Source organism: Podarcis filfolensis, assembly GCF_964270895.1.
Source record: "Podarcis filfolensis genome assembly, chromosome: 12".
In the NCBI taxonomy this organism is placed as follows: domain Eukaryota; kingdom Metazoa; phylum Chordata; class Lepidosauria; order Squamata; family Lacertidae; genus Podarcis; species Podarcis filfolensis.
This window is the reverse complement of record NC_139614.1, coordinates 27,513,562-27,532,502: the sequence shown is the minus strand read 5'-3', so window position 1 is coordinate 27,532,502 and position 18,941 is coordinate 27,513,562. Positions and strand designations below refer to the sequence as shown.

The window sequence follows — 18,941 nt, the reverse complement described above, 5'->3', positions numbered from 1 at the left end:
CTCACCTTGGCATGCAAACTTCAGTTCCTTAGCATCTGTAACAGTGGTTCTTTTATCTGACCTGTTCTTTTCAAATAGACGATGGCTTCGCCTTTTCCTGGTCTCACCCCAAAGATTTGATCCTCCATGCATGCTTGGAATGTTCAAAATGGCAATCCCTTCCAGGGAAATATTGTTTAAGTCTATCTGAAATCCATCACACTTGCCAGGAAAAGAAGAAGAGAGAAATAAAGGGAGAAATCAGTGATCAGAATTAACCTGCTACATGAGCTCACTTCCACACACACTCATTTTCTATATTTTAGTTTCTGACACAATACAAGTAAGCATATAGGCCAGTGTCTGGACCCCACCACTAACATTTTCTCCACACCCCAGCCCTGAACTGTAGGGCACCTGTGAAATGGAAAATGAAAAAAATGTGATAGCAAAAGAACTAATGCCCTCAAATCTAGTCCCCGATAGTCTCCACATTTGAAGGCACTTGTGATGACATCACAGTGCTTAGTGGGCAAATACTGGTATTTGTTCAAGCTATCGTCACAATCAGCAACAATGGGCCCTTTAGCTCTCTCTGTCAAAGGTTTCATTTACCCGTGGCACTAAAAAGAAAAGGTCAGGAGTTCTACCTTCTGTATTATTTGATGAGCTTCTGGAGAAAAACAACAGTATAGAACTAGCCAAATCCAGAAGGGGAGGTTCTCACTTAAATGGTTTGCTACATCATCAGTCTTCAAACTTGCTTCTATTCATTCAACCAAGTTTCTTTTTTTCTTTTTTTTTAACATAATATTTATTAAAATTTCAGAGAATTACAAAAATAAGAAAAAGTAATAAAACAAAAAATACAAAATATTGAAAAATTAAAACAATTAAAAACAAATCAATTTTTCCATATCTTATCTTTCATTTGCTTGTTTCCTTGACCTCCTCACACCTCCCTTTTTTGTATTCCAGTTCAGTTAGTTAATTCAGCAAATCCTTTCCATCTTTGTTTTTATCTTAATCATTTATCTTAATATATTGTAACTTTACATTCTCACCTGTTAACAACCCATTTTTACATACTCCTTTATAACATTACTGCTAAAACCACATAAATTCATTCTGACATCATTCTAACATTTATTAATTTTGCAATATTTCTGTAAATAGTCTTTAAATTTCTTCCAATCTTCTTCCACCGACTCTTCTCCCTGGTCTCGGATTCTGCCAGTCATTTCTGTATTCAACCAAGTTTCAGATGTTTTAATATATTACTTTTCTGTATGGTTTTCTTAGACCATTTTAACCAGGCATATCTCTTGTGGGAGGCTTGCACTGGTATGATTATAGGAAGTTTACAATGGTATGGTTAAAATCAGTCCAAACTACAGTCACAGCCATTTACATAATGCCTCAGCATATGGTAATATTTTGCTCATATTTTGTTTTAGGAACAGCTACCTGCTCAATCTGGTTCTTTCAGCGAGTGAAAAATTGAAATCTCTTTTGTGAAAGTGGCCCAAGTAGAAGCAGAACTGCAACAGCTAGCCTCTTGAGTCAAGCTACGATTCCTTTCACATTTCAAATGCTTTTTGGATTCCACTTTGATCTATTGTGACTTCTCACACCTCATTAGTAAAGTTTTGTGAATTTGCTTTTTTTTTTACATAATATGGCTCTAATTCTGACCTTAATTTTTACATAATATGGCTCTAATTCTGACCTTAATTCATAATAAGTGTTGAAAGCTATATTCACCTAGTAATCTAGGGTAAGAATCATGACAACACTCCACGGAAGTCTTTGTGACAGGCATATAACTCCCAATTTGTCTCCCAATTCTTTTTATTATTATGGTTTATTATTAAGTAATGACCTATGGAAGGGTTGTGGGTGGTGCTGTGGTCTAAACCACAGAGCCTAGGGCTTGCTGATCAGAAGGTCGGAGGTTTGAATCCCCGCGATGGGGTGAGCTCCCGTTGTTTGGTCCCAGCTCCTGCCCACCTAGTAGTTCGAAAGCACATCAAAGTGCAAATAGATAAATAGGTACCGCTCTGGCAGGAAGGTAAAAGGCGTTTCTGTGTGCTGCTCTGGTTCTCCAGAAGCGGCTTAGTCATGCTGGCCACATGACCTGGAAGCTGTCTGCAGACAAACACCAGCTCCCTCTGCCTATAGAACGTGATGAGTGCCACAACCCCAGAGTCGTCCACAACTGGACCTAACGGTCAGGAGTACCTTTACCTGTTTAATGACCTATGGAGGGTAGTGCAGGGTGCCTCTCTGTTGACAGAGGACTAGAAGAAAGAAATGGATGGCAAATGAGAAGTTGCACATAGATGGGAAATAGTAATGGTACCCAATTGTGTCATAGGCCTTCAAATGTCACCACAGCACATCTAATGATGGAAGTTTAAGTGTGGAGCTGCACCTGTTCGTGGTGTGAACAAAGGGTCTTGCCACCATTAGGAACCATCTTTGAGCGACAAGCAAGGAGGAGGAAAGTGGGAAAGGGTGGAGAAAAAATAATGGGCTGACAGTTGGGCTAGGGGAGAAAACTGGTTTCGTTTGCATTTCCGTAAGAGACTTCACCACACACACTTCTTGAATCAATATGCAAACAACAACAAAAACAGCTCTCTTTCAAAATTGGCACATCTTCAAATTTTGTGATACAGTTCTCTGACTAAACAATGTGCACAAAAGTGTTATATATGTTAGGGGGAAACTGCATATATTAGTAAAAAGTATATACAAAAGTTATATTTTATTATTATGGGACATTTCTGGCAAAACCTGCAGATTAGTTAAAATTGCATATAAAAATGTATTTATTCAGAAAATTGACACGAAAATGCTGTTGAATTGTGATGAAGTGTGTTGAAAGCCACCTTTTGGGGCAAGGGTAATACAGACTTAAATTGTACCATATGGTTACCAAGTTGACATTTAACTACAGTAGGGTATTGAGTTGTTATAATACATTAATTCCGTCCCCACATGCAACCTGGACATCAAACAGTGATGTAGAAAGAAAATCTATCCTTCCAGGTCCATGTATTAATATTTCCAAAGTCCTTTAATTCACCATTTGAACCCCAACCATTATTTGTTGCTAAATTAGGGTGTCGCTCTATCATTCATCTCACTGCCAAAAAGGGTGAGATACTAAACAATTGCTTATGTGTACTAACATCATGATGATTTGAATCTAATTTTAAAATCATCTAAATAAAAGGCTTATCCAGTCTCTTGGGCTGTTGTTTTATTTTTAGCTTTCTGTTGCTGAGATGGTAACTTGGTTTTGTACTTTGCTGTTGTCCTTTTAATTTGTCATGGTTTTAACTGTTCAGTTTTAGGGCAGGCAAATCTAACTTGGGTAGATCCCAAGACCCTGGTTTGTGATTAATATTATTAACGATGTGTTATTTAATGGTGCTTTGTTAGTTTTACAGCCTTTTATCATTAACTGCTTCCATATGTCACTTGAGGAGATATTATTGTAGAAAATGTGGCCAAGAAATTTTAGGAACAAAAGGAATAAGTCCTACTGGAAAATACAATAAAGGGTTCTCTGTTATTCCTTGGCTAGCCTAGTCCTACTCTATTCCACACAAATGAACTCTTATATGGATCATACAAAATGGAGGCAATGGGACCTCACCGACCAGACATGTCTACCTCCAGGTCAACATGGCCTGTCCAATGGGAAGGTTCATGGAGTCCAGGTACATTGACTGGAATTTGTTCACTTTACCCCTATGAAAATGTTGTGCTTAATGCACAATGTCCAATGAGCTCAGAGCAGTGTGCCCAATAGGTTGTGCTGGTGCAAATAATGTTCCAAATGGTGCAAGCTCATCTGCAGCTAGTCACTGTTGCCTTCAGTTCCCTTCCCAAGGTTCACTTCTAAAAAATAAACAAACCCTGGACCACTGAAATCTCACCTTATCCTATCTTGCTTTTTCCTAACCTGTCCCTTCTACTTGGTATATATTTATTTCCATTCTTATCTGCCCATTCTAGATTTCAGGCTCTCTGAAATGTAGACATTTATATATGTACTATGTGTTGCCATGCACAATGTTTGAAAGTGGGAGGAAGAAAGAGGACTCAGAGCCATTAGGTTTCCATTCCAAAATTTGCCTTTCTGGATCAAAAGTTTAAATCTGCATACAATATTAATGAAAGGCAGCCTAAAACCTCCAGTAACACATCTTGGAATCACTTGGCAGCTGGGATGAAAAACAATTTTTATTGACTTCCTTTTCAGTGAGGGGTGAGAAAGTGTCTAAGTTTTGTATTGGAAGCAAACTTTTGGGGTTTGCTTTTACACCTCACATACATGGTAAACATAAAGACGAATTCTTTTTTTACTAAAAATTCTGCTCATGTGTATACTCACTTACTGCTATACATTCTCGATAAACAGATATTAATTTCATAATTAAAAGTAATCTTGTGTAAATACCCTGCAGGCCTCAATGAATCAAACACATACTGTGTGTCAGGCCTCCCACTGTCTTCAAGTGGAATGTACTGGCTGGATAATTAGATAGTACATATTTTTTAACCTTATTTGCATGCATATTATATCTTTTGCACACTGACAAGCAGCAGTAACAACAAAAGTCAGATTACCACAGGGAATTCCCACAAAGAAGTCTTCATTCCTTATAATTTGCAGCCTAAATTAAAATAATTTGATCTTTGACAAGGATGAAATGTCAAGCAGAAGGGGGTCCTCTACAAGCCACAGCCTGTGGCTTCTGAAATCTGCCTAATTTATGTCAGTCACTTCTTAATACATATTTAAGTATTACACGAAAAAGATGATAAATATGCAATCTGACACCTTTGGTATTTCCCTGCTGTTAATTTATAAAGGTCTTGTGCCCCCCAAACTGACTAAAATTATTTAAATAAAGGGAGAATTGTGATATAAGATGGTGCAGGGAACATATTCACTCAATATTGAACACAGCAGGCAGTATACTAAGACAATTATTTCACTAGGCCTCAGAGTCCTGCTGTGACGAGTTACTTTCAGAATTACTAAAGGAGAAATTCTTTTGTTCAGACAGAGGAATTCTCAGTACATGTCCATTTCCATTGTGCTAACATATCAAAGTTGAATTAAGAAAGGCAAATATATTTTATTTGGTGTTGTGTTTGTCAGATAAAATGATGGTATTTAGTACACAGCACCATGTATAAAAGTGGCATAAATAGATAATAAGGAATGAAGAAAATGACTTTATAACATGTGGCTGCACACTATCCTAAGGAAAGCCCTGCTGGATCAGACTGAAACCAGCCCAGAATCCTGTTTCACACAATTGTCAGGGATTCCAGGAAGTCTCTGTGTCATATTTATTGTTGATAACCCTCCTCAGCAATTGGTGCTCAGCAACAAACTACATCTGAACACTGACATTCCATCTAGCTATCATGGGCAACAGCCATTGATAATCCTAATCTCCATTGGTTTATCACATCTCTCTTAAAAGCGGTGGTAGGGAGTCTGTGGCCCGCCAGATGTTGTCACTCTCCCATCATCTCCAGCCAGCATAGCCAACGGTCATGGATGACAGTAATTTTGGTGCAGCAACATATGGAGAGCTACAAGTCCCTAACCCCCAATTCAGTGTCAGGTGTCACATCTTGCATTGGTCAATTCCATAAATTAATGGTTTGTCGTGTGAAGAAATATGTTCTGTTTGTTCCAAATCTTTCTCCACACCAAGAATAACTTTCTAAATCTCTCTGTAGTGTTAGTTAAGTCACTGGGCCTCTCCTTTCACCGCTAGATGTCCACCATAAATTGCTAAGCACCGATCTGGATTTCAAATGGGCAACCACTTCTAAATCACAACTTTTAAAAGGCTCTGCCCCTGAATGGAATAATAGGTACTAAAATTCCTCCTTAGATTGCGGGCCTCTGTTGCTTTAAGGCTCAGGAATATTCTTCCTTGTGGCTTAACCATTTAATGGATGCAGCCTCCTTACTCAGGGTCCCAGAATAGCTGTCTTCCTACTCATAGTCCTTCATAGCCCTTTGCTGTACTGAGTGGATTCTGAGCATGTCAGCCCCTCTGTGCACTTTATCTGAATGAGCAGACTCAAGTAGTGTCCCTGTCTCCCGAGTCTCAAAGCTTTGTTGGTTAGGGTCCGCAGGTTCCTCTCTCTTCATGGTAAAAGCTGCCTCAGGCTGCTCCCTATAGTTCCTGAGCTGAGTGAGTGCCTCTTTGTGAGTCTGAGCTGCATTGCACCTGCTTAGGACTACATCCCTTAAATCACCTGCACCGTTTGCCCATATGGCATAGGTGAAAACCCTGCTGCTGTACACCCACAGTCAATAAGAACCAAGACAGGATAAAGAGGCTACATGGTCCCAAAATATTGGCAACCGCTTATGAATGCTGGTTCTGTTCCCCTCTCTTTTCAAATTCTTCATCACCTAATCGCAAATTGAAGTTCTGTGCACAGACAAAAGTTACTTTATGAAAAGAATGGTTCCCTCACACCCCAAATGCATTCTTTAACCTTTAATTAAGGAAAGCGAGTACAGTTTTCGTGAACTCATCTTTAAAGGTTATAAAATTTAGATGGAATATATAGAAATAAGTTTTTCAAATTTACATTCCCAGAGCTATTCCTGCCTTCACAACTTTCCCCCCTCTATATTTTCCCCTAAAATAAAAAAACAACCACCTGTGCTATAGAGATCGTAAACTTTCCAGTTGGTTCCTGATGCTAAGTCGCTAAGTTTTGATTTCCTGCTTTTTCAGCTGCTTTAAAAATATACTGTATTTCAGGGTGGTTTTATACCCTACTTTTGCGCTTGTTAGCTGTTACATTGTATCTCCATAGCTGGAGGTTGTTTGGTTCTGACTAACAGTTGCTAGAAACTGCAGAAAGGAAGAGTGGTGCTTGTTCTAAGATCCTTTTTGCAGATTTCCCATAGGCATTGGACCTCTGGTCTAATCCGGCAGGGCTCTTCTTATGTGGAATGAGAGGTGACTGGCAAGGTGAGGTATAAAATGAAATGAAATAAGGTCAAACTTCTTTCCCTTTTTTACTGTAATAATACTTGCCTAATAACAAAACTGAATCTTATTCCAATGTTCAAGTTTCATCAGCAGTCACTTTATTTCACTGGTCATTGCAGATTTGGGAAATGGTTTTATGTTGTTTTTCTGGATTGTCACACTGTAAATTTAGAAAAATTCTGTACACTGCTTTGGAATTTAAGCAGTTTATAAATATTCATAAATAAATAAATGCTCAGGGCTATAACAAAAGAATGCCATCAGGATTACACTGGGGGAGATGGCTTCAAAGTAGAATGCATTTTGTTGCCTAACTACATCTCTTTTGAACTCAGCATCTCTCCCACATTTTTATTTGTATAGAGACCTTTTCTAATGTGTCTTTGAAGAAATGGTTCATATATATGTTTATTATTTATTTCAAATTGCACCTTTTGTTTCTAGCTAGTCCCTTACCTACCCTGGGAACATAAATCTGAAGTTGTGGGATACGCATTATGTAAATAAATTAAAATAAATGAATAGATTAAAATAAATATTTTGCTTCATTTATAACCCTCCAGTTGCTAGAATAACATATAGCAATTAGTTTCTTACTTCTATTTCTAGGGATTCATGCAGCTTCTTGCAGGTTGCTGAAAAAGTTTCAGAAGTGCCAAATTCGAAATACCAAAATTTATTCTTCATTCTGAAACATGAAGACAAAAGAAAAGAAACATCAATATCTGAACATTTCTTTTTTAAAAAGAAAAAAGTTAGCATCCTGACTTTCATCATAAGAGATGCTAAGATCTGACATCCAGGTTGAAATAGATGATCTCATAATTTTCAAAAACTTAAATGCAGCTGTCAAGAGATATAATATCCCCTACAGCTATAACAGGAAAGTTCTGTAACAGAGATAGATTAGCTAACTCTTACGGAGTTTTGGCAATTGCCACTTAACCAGAGACATGTCTTGAAAACTTACTGAGTCCCATTTTATGTGTCATACTTGCTAATGTGATTTCTGATGCTGTCCAAAATCCAGTTCTAGGGTATGCCATCATAATGAAGTGAGGTAGGAAAAGAAAAGTAAAAAAGTAGTCTTTCCCCAAGCTAATTCAGTGGCTTATTGTTCATTATGACAGGTATTAAAAAAATAAAAACACAAGCATTCAATGTATTCCAGATCTTTAAATTAATCAGCTGTAAGGCAGACGTAGTGACAGGAAAATGGAATACACTAGCAAGTTACTAATATTTAAGATGCGAGCAGAAAAAGTTAGCTGATGCAATTGCCCCATAAAACCTAACAGAAAATACACTAATATTTACATAATATTTCAGACTGAAACATACATTACAATTTTGCTGGGCCATACTTTAATAGGCATATTAAGTGTTGCAAGCAGATCTAAATAAAACTATGCTGAAGACATATAATTTAGGCTAATTTGTTGCATCCCCCCCTTTCTACTTAACTTTAAAATGCACTTTGTGGGTGGGGGAAAATCTGCTGTACAAAAAATGGCTCCAATGGTTCCATCTGCACTACTCAGTTAAAGCAGTATCATACTTCACTGTGAAGAGGGCCTGATTGTTAAACTACTGCAAGAACTGTAGCTCTGCGAGGGGAATAGGGCTCTCTTAACAATTCTCGGCACCTTTAACATACTATATCTATCAGGGTTCTTGGGGGGAATACATGACTGTTTAAAGCGGTATCATAGTGCTGTAAATGTATGAATTGAATGTGGTCTAAACATCCCCATTCATAAAGAGCCCTTTGGGCATGTATAAACAGTGCTATAACACCACCACTGTGCATGGGAGTGAAGACAGAGGCATGTTTTGCAGGCTGATGATGACAAACAGAGTGCTTTTGATGTACTTTGGTAACCTTTAGCCTTCCGATGTTGAATTAGGACCGTTTCCTATGTTATCATTTTAACGTGTGCAGTACATTGCAGCCATGGGAAAGTACGTATTGAAATCTGCCACAACATTTCTAGGAGAGTTACTCTCAATAGTACAAAATGAGCCCTCTTCCCCCACCTTGTGGTCCTTGAGTAACTGGCCCAAATCTTGTTCCTATTGAGTTACAGGATTTGCAACGGCCTGCCAGCCTGTTGCTCCTAATTTAAACTTTATGCTCCTGAATTCAGGATATTTCCAAATGATACAGAAAAAACTGCATCAATAGGAACTGTATGCAATTAAGGGATGCTCAATAGTCTTCAGGAATGGCCTAACCGGGTTCCCAGAAAATCAGAACTTAATCTGGAGTACCATATTGTCCTTATGGAAAGGTCTCTTTCACATTATATCAAAGGCTTAGATAGCATTTATTCAGCACCATAGGACTGCAATCTTTTCTGCCACTGGACTCAGCCATAAACTTCAGAAAACAAAGCTAAGCAGGAATGAGAGTCTATTGTTAAGTGACATCAAGTTTTAGCAATAGTTATTGTGATTCATTTTAAACATAGGATTTTTATTCCCCACATCCAAAATATGGTTGTATCTGACTTCCATGGGCCTGCTCTGACTTAGCTGGCTAGAACTTTAAAAAATGAACCATTAGCTGACTACACATTTATTTCTGCATGTGGCCATATCTCAGTTATACAGTACTATAGTGATGCCAACCTTATGCAAACTCAGAAAGATATATATATATACATGCAAGAGAGACAATTCAGATTAGAGTTCATACTGGCTAATAAGAATTTTTGTTCTTCCCAGGGGCAAAAGCTGTAATGTGGAGGATTTCACGCTGAGATCTCACTCCCTCTTTTATATAACTTTTATTTATAAGGCCAAGCAACAAAACTTTTGGTCTGCACTAAACTACATTATTTATCACGGAGAAGGAACTCCTTTCAACCTTCTTGTTCTTGCCTCCACACATAACCTATTGTACCATTCTTGCCTAACCAATGAGTTATGATTTATAAGAAGCTCATACACTACACATCAGACCCATATGTCCCAAAGTTAGTTGGATACTGACCTCACATGCCCCACCAGTACAGGAATTTCCATTTCTGCAATGCAGCTCACCGCCACCACTACCCCAACCTGCCCTGAAGGGCTGGGAAAGCCCCTAGAACAGACTTTGGGGTGGGGGATCCTGCTGTGCAAGGAGAAATCCTGCACTGATGGGATGCATTACTCAACACTACTTTGGATACAGCCCAAAGAATGCCTGATACTACATTGAACCATTGTTGGGCAGCCCAGTGCTGTCTACCCTGACTGGCAGTGCAAAGAGTCTTTGGTTTGGCCCTTGGCATCTCCACATGGGGTTGGGAAGGACTCCTGCCTGAAACCCTGGACAACTGCTGCCAGTCAGTGTAGACCATATTGAACTATAGGGACTGATAGTCGACATGGAATACGTTCCCTATGAGGCAGTAACAGCCTGCAAGGTGCTTTGTGACACTTCATCCTGGTTATTAGGAAGCCATCTTATACCAAATCCATTGATCTAATTACTTTACTATCGCCTACACTGACTGGCAACATCTTCTTTCCCAGCCCTACCCAGAGGTGCCAGAGATTGATGTTCTCTATGACTTTGCCACAACCCATGTCCACCTAATTTGAGATCTATATACTCCATTCCCCCCACTACAGATAAGAGGAGTGTTTTGTCGTGACCCCAACAAGCGTGTGCATTTCATGAGCACTTGGCTCTCTCAATGCAGGATAAGAGAGTATGGAGAGCTACAGCCACCAAAGTTTCTTGTAGGTTTAGTGGAGCCAGTTTGGTTATCAATACTAAAATAGGCTGCAGTGCAGCTCTGCATTATGATGTTAATTAAAAAGCCCCCTACTGTTAAAACTATTTTATATAACCTTTCTGATTAAGCAATTAGATGGCATATTATCAGAAAAAATTGCCCTGAGTCTAAATATGGAAATAATAAATGTTTTATTATACACTAGATGAGCACGTGAACACGGCATCACAGTGGGCACAGCTAAACTTTTTTTTTTTTTTGAAAAGTGCATAATGATGAATTTTGTTTATTAATAGAAAGGAATCAAATGGGTAGGTGTAATGTAATTTTGAAAAACGAATCCCTTTCCACCTTAAAGAGAGCACACACAGGCAATGCACAGATGCCCAATTTATAGTGTCCCAACTATATCAGTATTTAAAGAACAGTCAAGTGTATTTATAATTCTTCACACTTTTGCACACTTAGGCCTTGAGCTAGGGATTCTTCTAAGATGCAGCTGCTGTGTACATGAATCTTCCCTACTGAATAGATAGCCAATGGTGTCAGCTTTGTCAGTACCAATAATAAATTAGAGAAGAGCAGGGTTGGTGAAAAGATGCCTAAAATCAAGGCCAGCCCAATACATTTTACTGCCTGTGACAAAGGAACAGATCAACTCCCCAGCCCTTCAAGGAAAGGTGTGTAGAATCCAAAGCTTGTCAACTTATTTTGTCACCCAAGGTAGAGAATGCCACATGCAACTCTTCCTTCTCCTTGGCAACAAAAACAAAAACATGCATAATGGAGTGTGCCTCCTTGGGAGAAGTCAAACCGCTGCATTAGCAGCACAGAAGTGACCTCCCTGGGGCTCAAGTTTGGCAATGTTTATGGAGGTCCTAGGCTACATAGGCAACAAGACTCTTGGCCTTGCCAATGTGGTCCAAAGGAAAGCAGAGCAAAATGTTTGGCGCCAGCTTGGCTGCAGGAGTTGCTGGATGGAGGCGTACAAGGCAACATCCAAGCATCTTGGGGACTCCTCTCCAGATTTGTGTAGGATTTACTCCTTAGCCTTTTCTTCTCCCGAAGATAGCAAGGTAGCAAGTGGGTTAGCAGCATATTCATCCACTATTGATAGCCTTGGAAAACGTGACAAATTAAATAACAAAAAAAACACACAACCTGTTGCCCTTTTGACATATGCAAAATCGGTGAGATCAGTCTTTTGTCCCATTTAGACAAGTGAGATGTGCTGCATACGGGTTTCTTCTCATGCATGCAGAAACCTTTTGCAGGATGAGCCACAGACAAAGGCTCCCTTTGCCCTCAGTACAGAGCACCCTTGATGGAATAGGATAAATTATATTCAGGACATGAGCTTTTCAAATAATGTTATTGTCAGGGATGTTTGTGGGGAGAATAGGGTTTTTTTTTATTTAAAACATTCACTAGAAAGTTGCAACTGAGTTACTGAAAAACCTTGCACTAAATTTGTTTTGGTATGCTTCCAATTAATAGTTCAGATTAATTTTGACTTACTTTTGTTCAAGTTACAAAGTTTTTGTTATAGGTTTTTGAACCTGCCCATCTAGCTCAGTACTGTCTACATGGGTAGCCAACATGGTGCTTGACTACAACTCCCATCAGCCCCAGCCAGCATGGGGAACCGATTACCCCTTACTTACTGGCAGGAGCTCCCTAAGATTTCATACATGTAAAACATGTGCTCTGCCAATGAGCTACAGCAATACAGTGGTACCTCTGGATGCGAACGGGATCCATTCTGGAGCCCCATTTGCATCCTGAAGCGAACGTAAGACGCGACTGTGCATCTGTGGGTCGCGTTTTGCCGCTTCCGCACATGTGTATAATGTCATTTTGAACGTCTGCGTATGTGCGAGTGGCGAAACCTGGAAGTAACATGCTGCAGAGCGTAACCTGAAAATATTCATCCCAAAGCTACTTCAACCCGAGGTATGACTGCAACCCTAACCCTGAACACAATCTGAGCTTTTTGAATTGTTCCTTTGCTTGAAAACCAAGAGGGAGGTTTTTGAGCATTTGAAAGGAAGACTTGCAAAACCCAGAGAGTGTTCACACATCATCTGCCAGCTCTACTTCAACAGCAACTCATAAAGTGGGGGGAGATTGCCAAAAGCAAGGAGAGCTCACAGACAGGCACCTGCCCCTCTCCTGCTCAAAGCTGAAAAAGGAGCTTCCGAGTATGCACAAGAGCATCATTTGCAAAGACAGAAGCCTGTCTTTGAGCTCCCCTCACTCTCACCTGCCCCCCCCGGCTTCATGGACGTAAGGCAGAGGGGGCTAGTCGCATCTGGGGAACTGGGAGAACTCCATTTCAAGTCCATCCCAGACTTCAGTTTGGGGTAACCTCAAAATGGGGACCATTTTCCAGGTGAGTTCACATCTCAAGCCTCACTGCTCAAACTTAACTGGCACCACTAAGTTTTTAAAGCTTTGGTTCGGTAGCATTATAGGCCATTTAATCCCACCCCCACCCCCACTTCTAGTCTAGAGCAGAAAAACAAGTTCACCTGGATCCACTATGCTTTTATATTCATCCTATCACCAAACCGAAAGTGGCATAGTCACCAATTCACACATATCCAGTTTTAGTGTTTTAAAGGACAGGACAAAGTATCGTTTATTCCCATGACATCTGTTATCATGTAATATAATGCTTTCACCAGCGGCGAAGCTACCTGCTCAGGTGCCCGGGCGGCACAAATACCCTGCACCCAAGGGCGGGGCAAGCCAGGGCAGAGCATGCTACGCTGTGCCGAACCTCCACAGAGTCCACAAGCCCCACGCTGCCATTTCAGGCAGCACGGAGCCTGCAGGTGCCTGAGCCACCACGTCACTCCCCAGGAGAGACGTGTGGCTCGGGCAAGCTGCAGGCCAGGCCCCACGGTCACCCCCACCCTCAGTGATGACACCCAGGGCAGCCCACACCCACCACACAACCCTTCGTATGCCACCGGCTTTCACACCTAAACCAACTTTTGTAAACTCATCCAGGGTTGACTTTTCTATCAGTATTATTTACCTATTCTGGGGAGAACAGTAGTTTTTGTGTGTCAAGATGACTCATTTGTTTATTTATTTTGATGTTTGTTCCTCAAATCACTGAATTTATTCCAAGTATGATCAGAAAGTTTAAAACTGCAGATCCATGATACAGTCTACTCTTGAGTGAAATATACTGAAGGACAACTTTTTGCACAGATGATCAGTACAAAACAGGAAAGGCAGTGCAACTATATGTTAAAACATAGTGCATCAACTTCTTCATCATGGGCCTACATTAAACCAAACGGTGTGATTTAAAAATTGCCAGAAATTGTCTGGAAAAGTTCATTGCCTGGGACCAAATTCAACCATCCCTGATAAAAGTGATTGCAGTAACGTTTAAAAAATCCAAATAAAATCAGCCAACACCTCTACAGTTAGGCACAACGAATGTTTAGACAATAAGGAGAAATTAGTATTAATTTATTTTAATGCTTTTAAAAAATAATACTTTTCATTGAAAAACAGCCTTTTCTCATTGCTCATAAATCTATTACCTAGGTAATTTTGTACTTAGGTAAAATGATTTCATTGTGGCACATAATATATATTAATAAGATTGTATGACTTTTTTTAATGTTCTCTTTTTCTTTTCAGTCCTGTCTTGGCTATCATATAATCCCCATTTTGCTTTTTAATGAATCAAATGAAAAGATAAGGAAATGGTCAGTGGCAATGCATATCCAGAAGAATTTTATATGTCGGCAGAAAGATTTATAACAGGCTCATCTTTGACATTTTTTATTTCCAATAACTAACTCTAGGAATGGCACATCAGAGGTAATATCTTTCTGCATACTGGTTTAAACTCCTCTTTCTGAATGCTACACCAAAAACCCCGGTACTTGCATACTTTAAAGCGTGTAGCTAAAACTCTCTGTGGTCAGTCAATTGCTGACTGTCTTGGTGGTATTCTCCATGTAGCAAGCATAAATTCAAACTGTGTGCAGAAAGGAAGAAACATTATTTTAACATTATGTTAAAAACAGCTTTACTAAGAACCATCATAAAAATTGGGCAAATAGATGGCTGGGATCCAAACATAGTAGTGTGGTGCTTATGCAAATGTGTTGCAGAGAACTAGAGATCTGCACATGACAGGTCAATGTATGTTTATTAATGGTGTCATGTGACAGCCCCACCTGTGCCCCATGGATGCGCAGAGCACTATATTGACCACGTTCCTTAAACTTTGTGTCCCAACTGCATTTGATGGCACTTACACTTGGCGCTTTCATTTTCCTTTTTATAGTAGAAAATGAGGCACCAGTACTCATATACTGAAAAAGTGCCTAGGTTGCCAGCACAAAATGGCTGCCATGGGCAGCAAAGATGATGATGAAGAAGACATTCCAATACTCCAGACGTGCCAGTACTATCACCAATAAAGCCCTGCTTATGCTGATGATTCCTAAAGTTTCATATCTGTGTAGTTTGGATCCTGCTCTCCATAATCTTAGTTGCATGTTCATACATATGCTACTGCACAGGCATATGATCTGAAAGATATGATCCAAAAGAAAAAGGGAGAGGGGAATTCAAGTTGCTGACCATCTCAAATATTCCAATAAAACTTCATTTAGTTGCCAGTTCCTTAGTCTTACAAAACTGATCACCACCAGCCAACACGCTCTCACTCCCTGTTTTGTCGGCCCAGGAAGAACTGTAAATCCTTTTGGCATAAACTTTTACTCTTCCAATTTATCCACATTACTCTTTAAAAAAAATGATAACTAAGAACTAGATTGTGCCTTGAAGTTAAAGATTACTTTGAAAGAATACAGTTTAGGATGCACCTGCACTATGCTGCTTTGTTAAACTCCCCGAAGGTTATATCTTTTATCAGGATTATATAAATGTGATACTCTCAAGTGGCATAAATTAACAAGAGGTTACCTCAAGCACCTGGTATAAAACCAGCACCTGGTATAAAACCAGCAATTACACAGCAGTGTGATATCTGAATGATAATAATTTACAAGAGACTTCCCGCCTAAGTGAACAGACTTTCTGATCCGTGATGCTTTATCTTCAAAAGCAAATGCCACTATTCATAATCACAGTAAGATGCTTATTAGTGCCTTGTGAAAAAATGTTATCCGCACGGTAGACATCAGGCGGGTGTGGAGGGGTGAAACCAAAAAGTAAAAATAAAAAATAAAATGTTTTTGTCTTTTGCATTTGATTGTGTAGATTTCTACACTAAATATACATTTATATTTTTCCTGACAGTTTTTGCTTATTTTCTCGGCTTCACAGTTCTATAAGCAGCTGCTGACATAGCACTGGTATATTAATATGAGAGTCGTGATTATATATGGCTTAATAGAAGTTGTGCATCTGTGCAACGGACAATTGTGCACCAAATGAATGCATGGAAAATCTGAACAAAACAGACCACTCAAATGCCTTCTTAATATTGATCATTGCCTCATTAATATTGAACATTGTTAACAATGTGAATTGATTACAGATCTTGTTAATCTACATCGATTCCGTACAAATTTTGTGTATTGTCTGGGCAAGGTTTTTTTTTTAGTTTCGAAATAGAGAATGGCTATGGTAGCCAGTCAGTGTAAATGCAACCAGGTTGACACGGTCAGCTTGTACAGATTCCCCATTCTCTTGGAGATTATTCATACTGACCAACCGATGTACAGAATCACAAATTCTTGCTATTACTATTTCCATAGTCTTCATGCCTTCATGCGAAAGCTTTTGGGCATTCTCCTTTTAGCTCACATCCATTGCAACATATACATTAAATAATGAAGGCTGAAATCCCAAAGCATAATCCCAACTACAGTGGGACTTGTGAGTAAACGTGAGCAGGGTTGTACTGAAAAATCTGTAAACAGCTTTGGAACTACCAGCTCTGATGCATTTGAGGAAAATCAATGAAGCACAGTATAAAAATCTCTGTAATTGTGTGACTTATAACAGAGAACCTTATTAACTTTATAGCAAGGTCATAGAACTTCACACTTCATTTTTAAATTATGTCAGAGGAGTAAAACAATTTTCCTTGTCTTTACCTCTAATATCCTGCTATGCTAACGCAGACCTGACACAGACTTTTACTTAAATTAATGAAGCTATTATTATAATTCTCCATAGGGCTATGATCAGGTTTCTATGAAGAAAATCCTGGCTGCCGGATCCAACTGCATAATTCTTACTGTATTTCAGAATCAAAAATGTACAAAGCATTTTTATGAATTGCCTCTCTGTAACGCAGGACCACATGGAATTCATTAGTCTACTTCTGAACCAGGCAATATTTAACTCTTCCTAGAAATTAAAGTTACTAAGTGATATTTAGTGCAGATATAGTCCAAAAACCACATTTCAAAACATTGTTACAAAACAATAGAACAAATATTGGATGTTAAATCTGACTGCTCTCAATTAATGTCACAGGCAATCCTCCTTCCATGTTTACCTGTCTGTGGTCAAAGCTAAATATCTGGGACACTGGCTTTGTACCATGAGATGGACTCTCCTTCTTGAGAAGTTCTAAGGGAGGGATCCTATAGCCCTGTTTCCTTCCACAACTCAGTTCCCCTTTTGTCAAGAAAGGTTTGTGTTTGTGTGGGAGCTACATCAAATTTCTGATGCTCCAAGTATGACTGTCACATTTCTTAGAAAATGTATGCATCTGATAAACTGCGCTTCACTGGCGCATGTATTTATACAGCCATAGTTTACATTTCTTTCAAAAAGCAGCAGGATGCTGTTATCTCAAATCCAAACAAATAGTTCACAAAACTTTTCAACAGCATGGAATCTCATGTAGCGCAATTGCATTCTTGACTGCGCCTTGCAATAGGTGTCCACCACCGTACTGAAGCGAGCAAAGAATACTACCTGCTGACATTGATTTGCGACAAAAGAATTTCTCAATAAGTCTTTCTCTTTAACATTTACTCTTAGGAAACCTGTGTAGTGGGAGATATTTATGAGTTGCTTTCAGCTTAAAAATAAATCACCTCTAATTCCTCTAAGCGAAATCAATCAAAAGTCTGTAAAAAATGGGCTGGTTGTTTGGTCGATTCTGGCAGAAAAGTAAACAGCACTTCAGCTTTTCTCTACCATTAAGGCCTAAATGGCCTAGAAAGTAAATCAATATCTCCAGTCAGCCTTCTGGCCATTGTTTAGCCAGTAAATATGGATTTTCACCGGCTTACTACACTCCTTTGGGACTAACCTATAATCCAGAGAGAGTAATAATAAGTTCGTTATCTAGTTCAGCTCTTTGTTGTACATTTAAATGGGCCACATCCATCAGCTGCACTTGTTGAAGTTAAGAGATGATGACATCCCATTCAACCTATTTCATAATGAAACAGTTGCAATATATTGCAGAAGGAACTGTTTTAAAGTCCTGTTTGCTGGTGGATTATTGAAATGGGCAAATGTAGTGGGGGGGGGGGAAATGTCAGGGGTTTAAATCCCCGATTTTCTATACAGGATTACTTCTACATTAATGAGCTAAATCTTGGCGCTGTTTATTTCTGTCACGCATACATCACACAATTTGTTCATTATTCATATCAATCTGTTTCAAATATTTCCGGTTAAATACTGCTGTGAAGCAGACAGCTGTCAGAACCAATCAGTGCTTTTTAAGTTTAGCTACCAGATGTTTGCTGGACCAAAATGATTTCCCCTCCCCCTTGCCTAGGACACAGAAGCAAACCCTCATATGGTTAGACACCCTGTGCTCTTAGGCAGAGATAGTTATAGGCCGTGACACTGAGTACTTATGTTCACTGTGCATATACATTCTCTATGTAAGCAGAAGGAGTTCAGTACCAGTTGACGAAGCCATTGAGTGCTTTTACTGTCAATAGGTTCTCTTTATTATAAAGGGTACTCGGCAGTTAAAGAGTTGTTAATCACTCATTTTTCCCCCTCCTTAGAATAGGCATTGGTTCTGCAAACTTTTAGGGTGCTTTGACATGGCCAGATTTATTATGGGCAAATGACTTCTGCACCTCCAGGTCTCCTACGAAGTTCTGCTGATGTGGATAGAGCTTATTTGCCTCCAACTCACATCAGACCCACCAAGTAGTCAATGCTCAGGGATGATCAGAGTTGTAGTCAAATGACC

General features: G+C 39.3%; 1 protein-coding gene across 6 annotated transcripts in view; it reads right to left on the bottom strand.

Moving 5' to 3' along the window:
• The window catches only part of DGKB (diacylglycerol kinase beta), a 248,765-nt gene that overhangs the window by 47,423 nt on the left and 182,401 nt on the right, over nucleotides 1–18,941 (bottom strand). For all 6 annotated transcript variants that reach the window (XM_083578600.1, XM_083578602.1, XM_083578599.1 and 3 more), the window contains 2 exons: nucleotides 7,632–7,722; nucleotides 6–201 (listed from right to left, as the gene is read on the bottom strand). In XM_083578600.1, coding sequence (XP_083434726.1) covers nucleotides 6–201; nucleotides 7,632–7,722 — 287 coding nt within the window. The remainder of the gene's footprint in view (nucleotides 1–5; nucleotides 202–7,631; nucleotides 7,723–18,941) is intronic.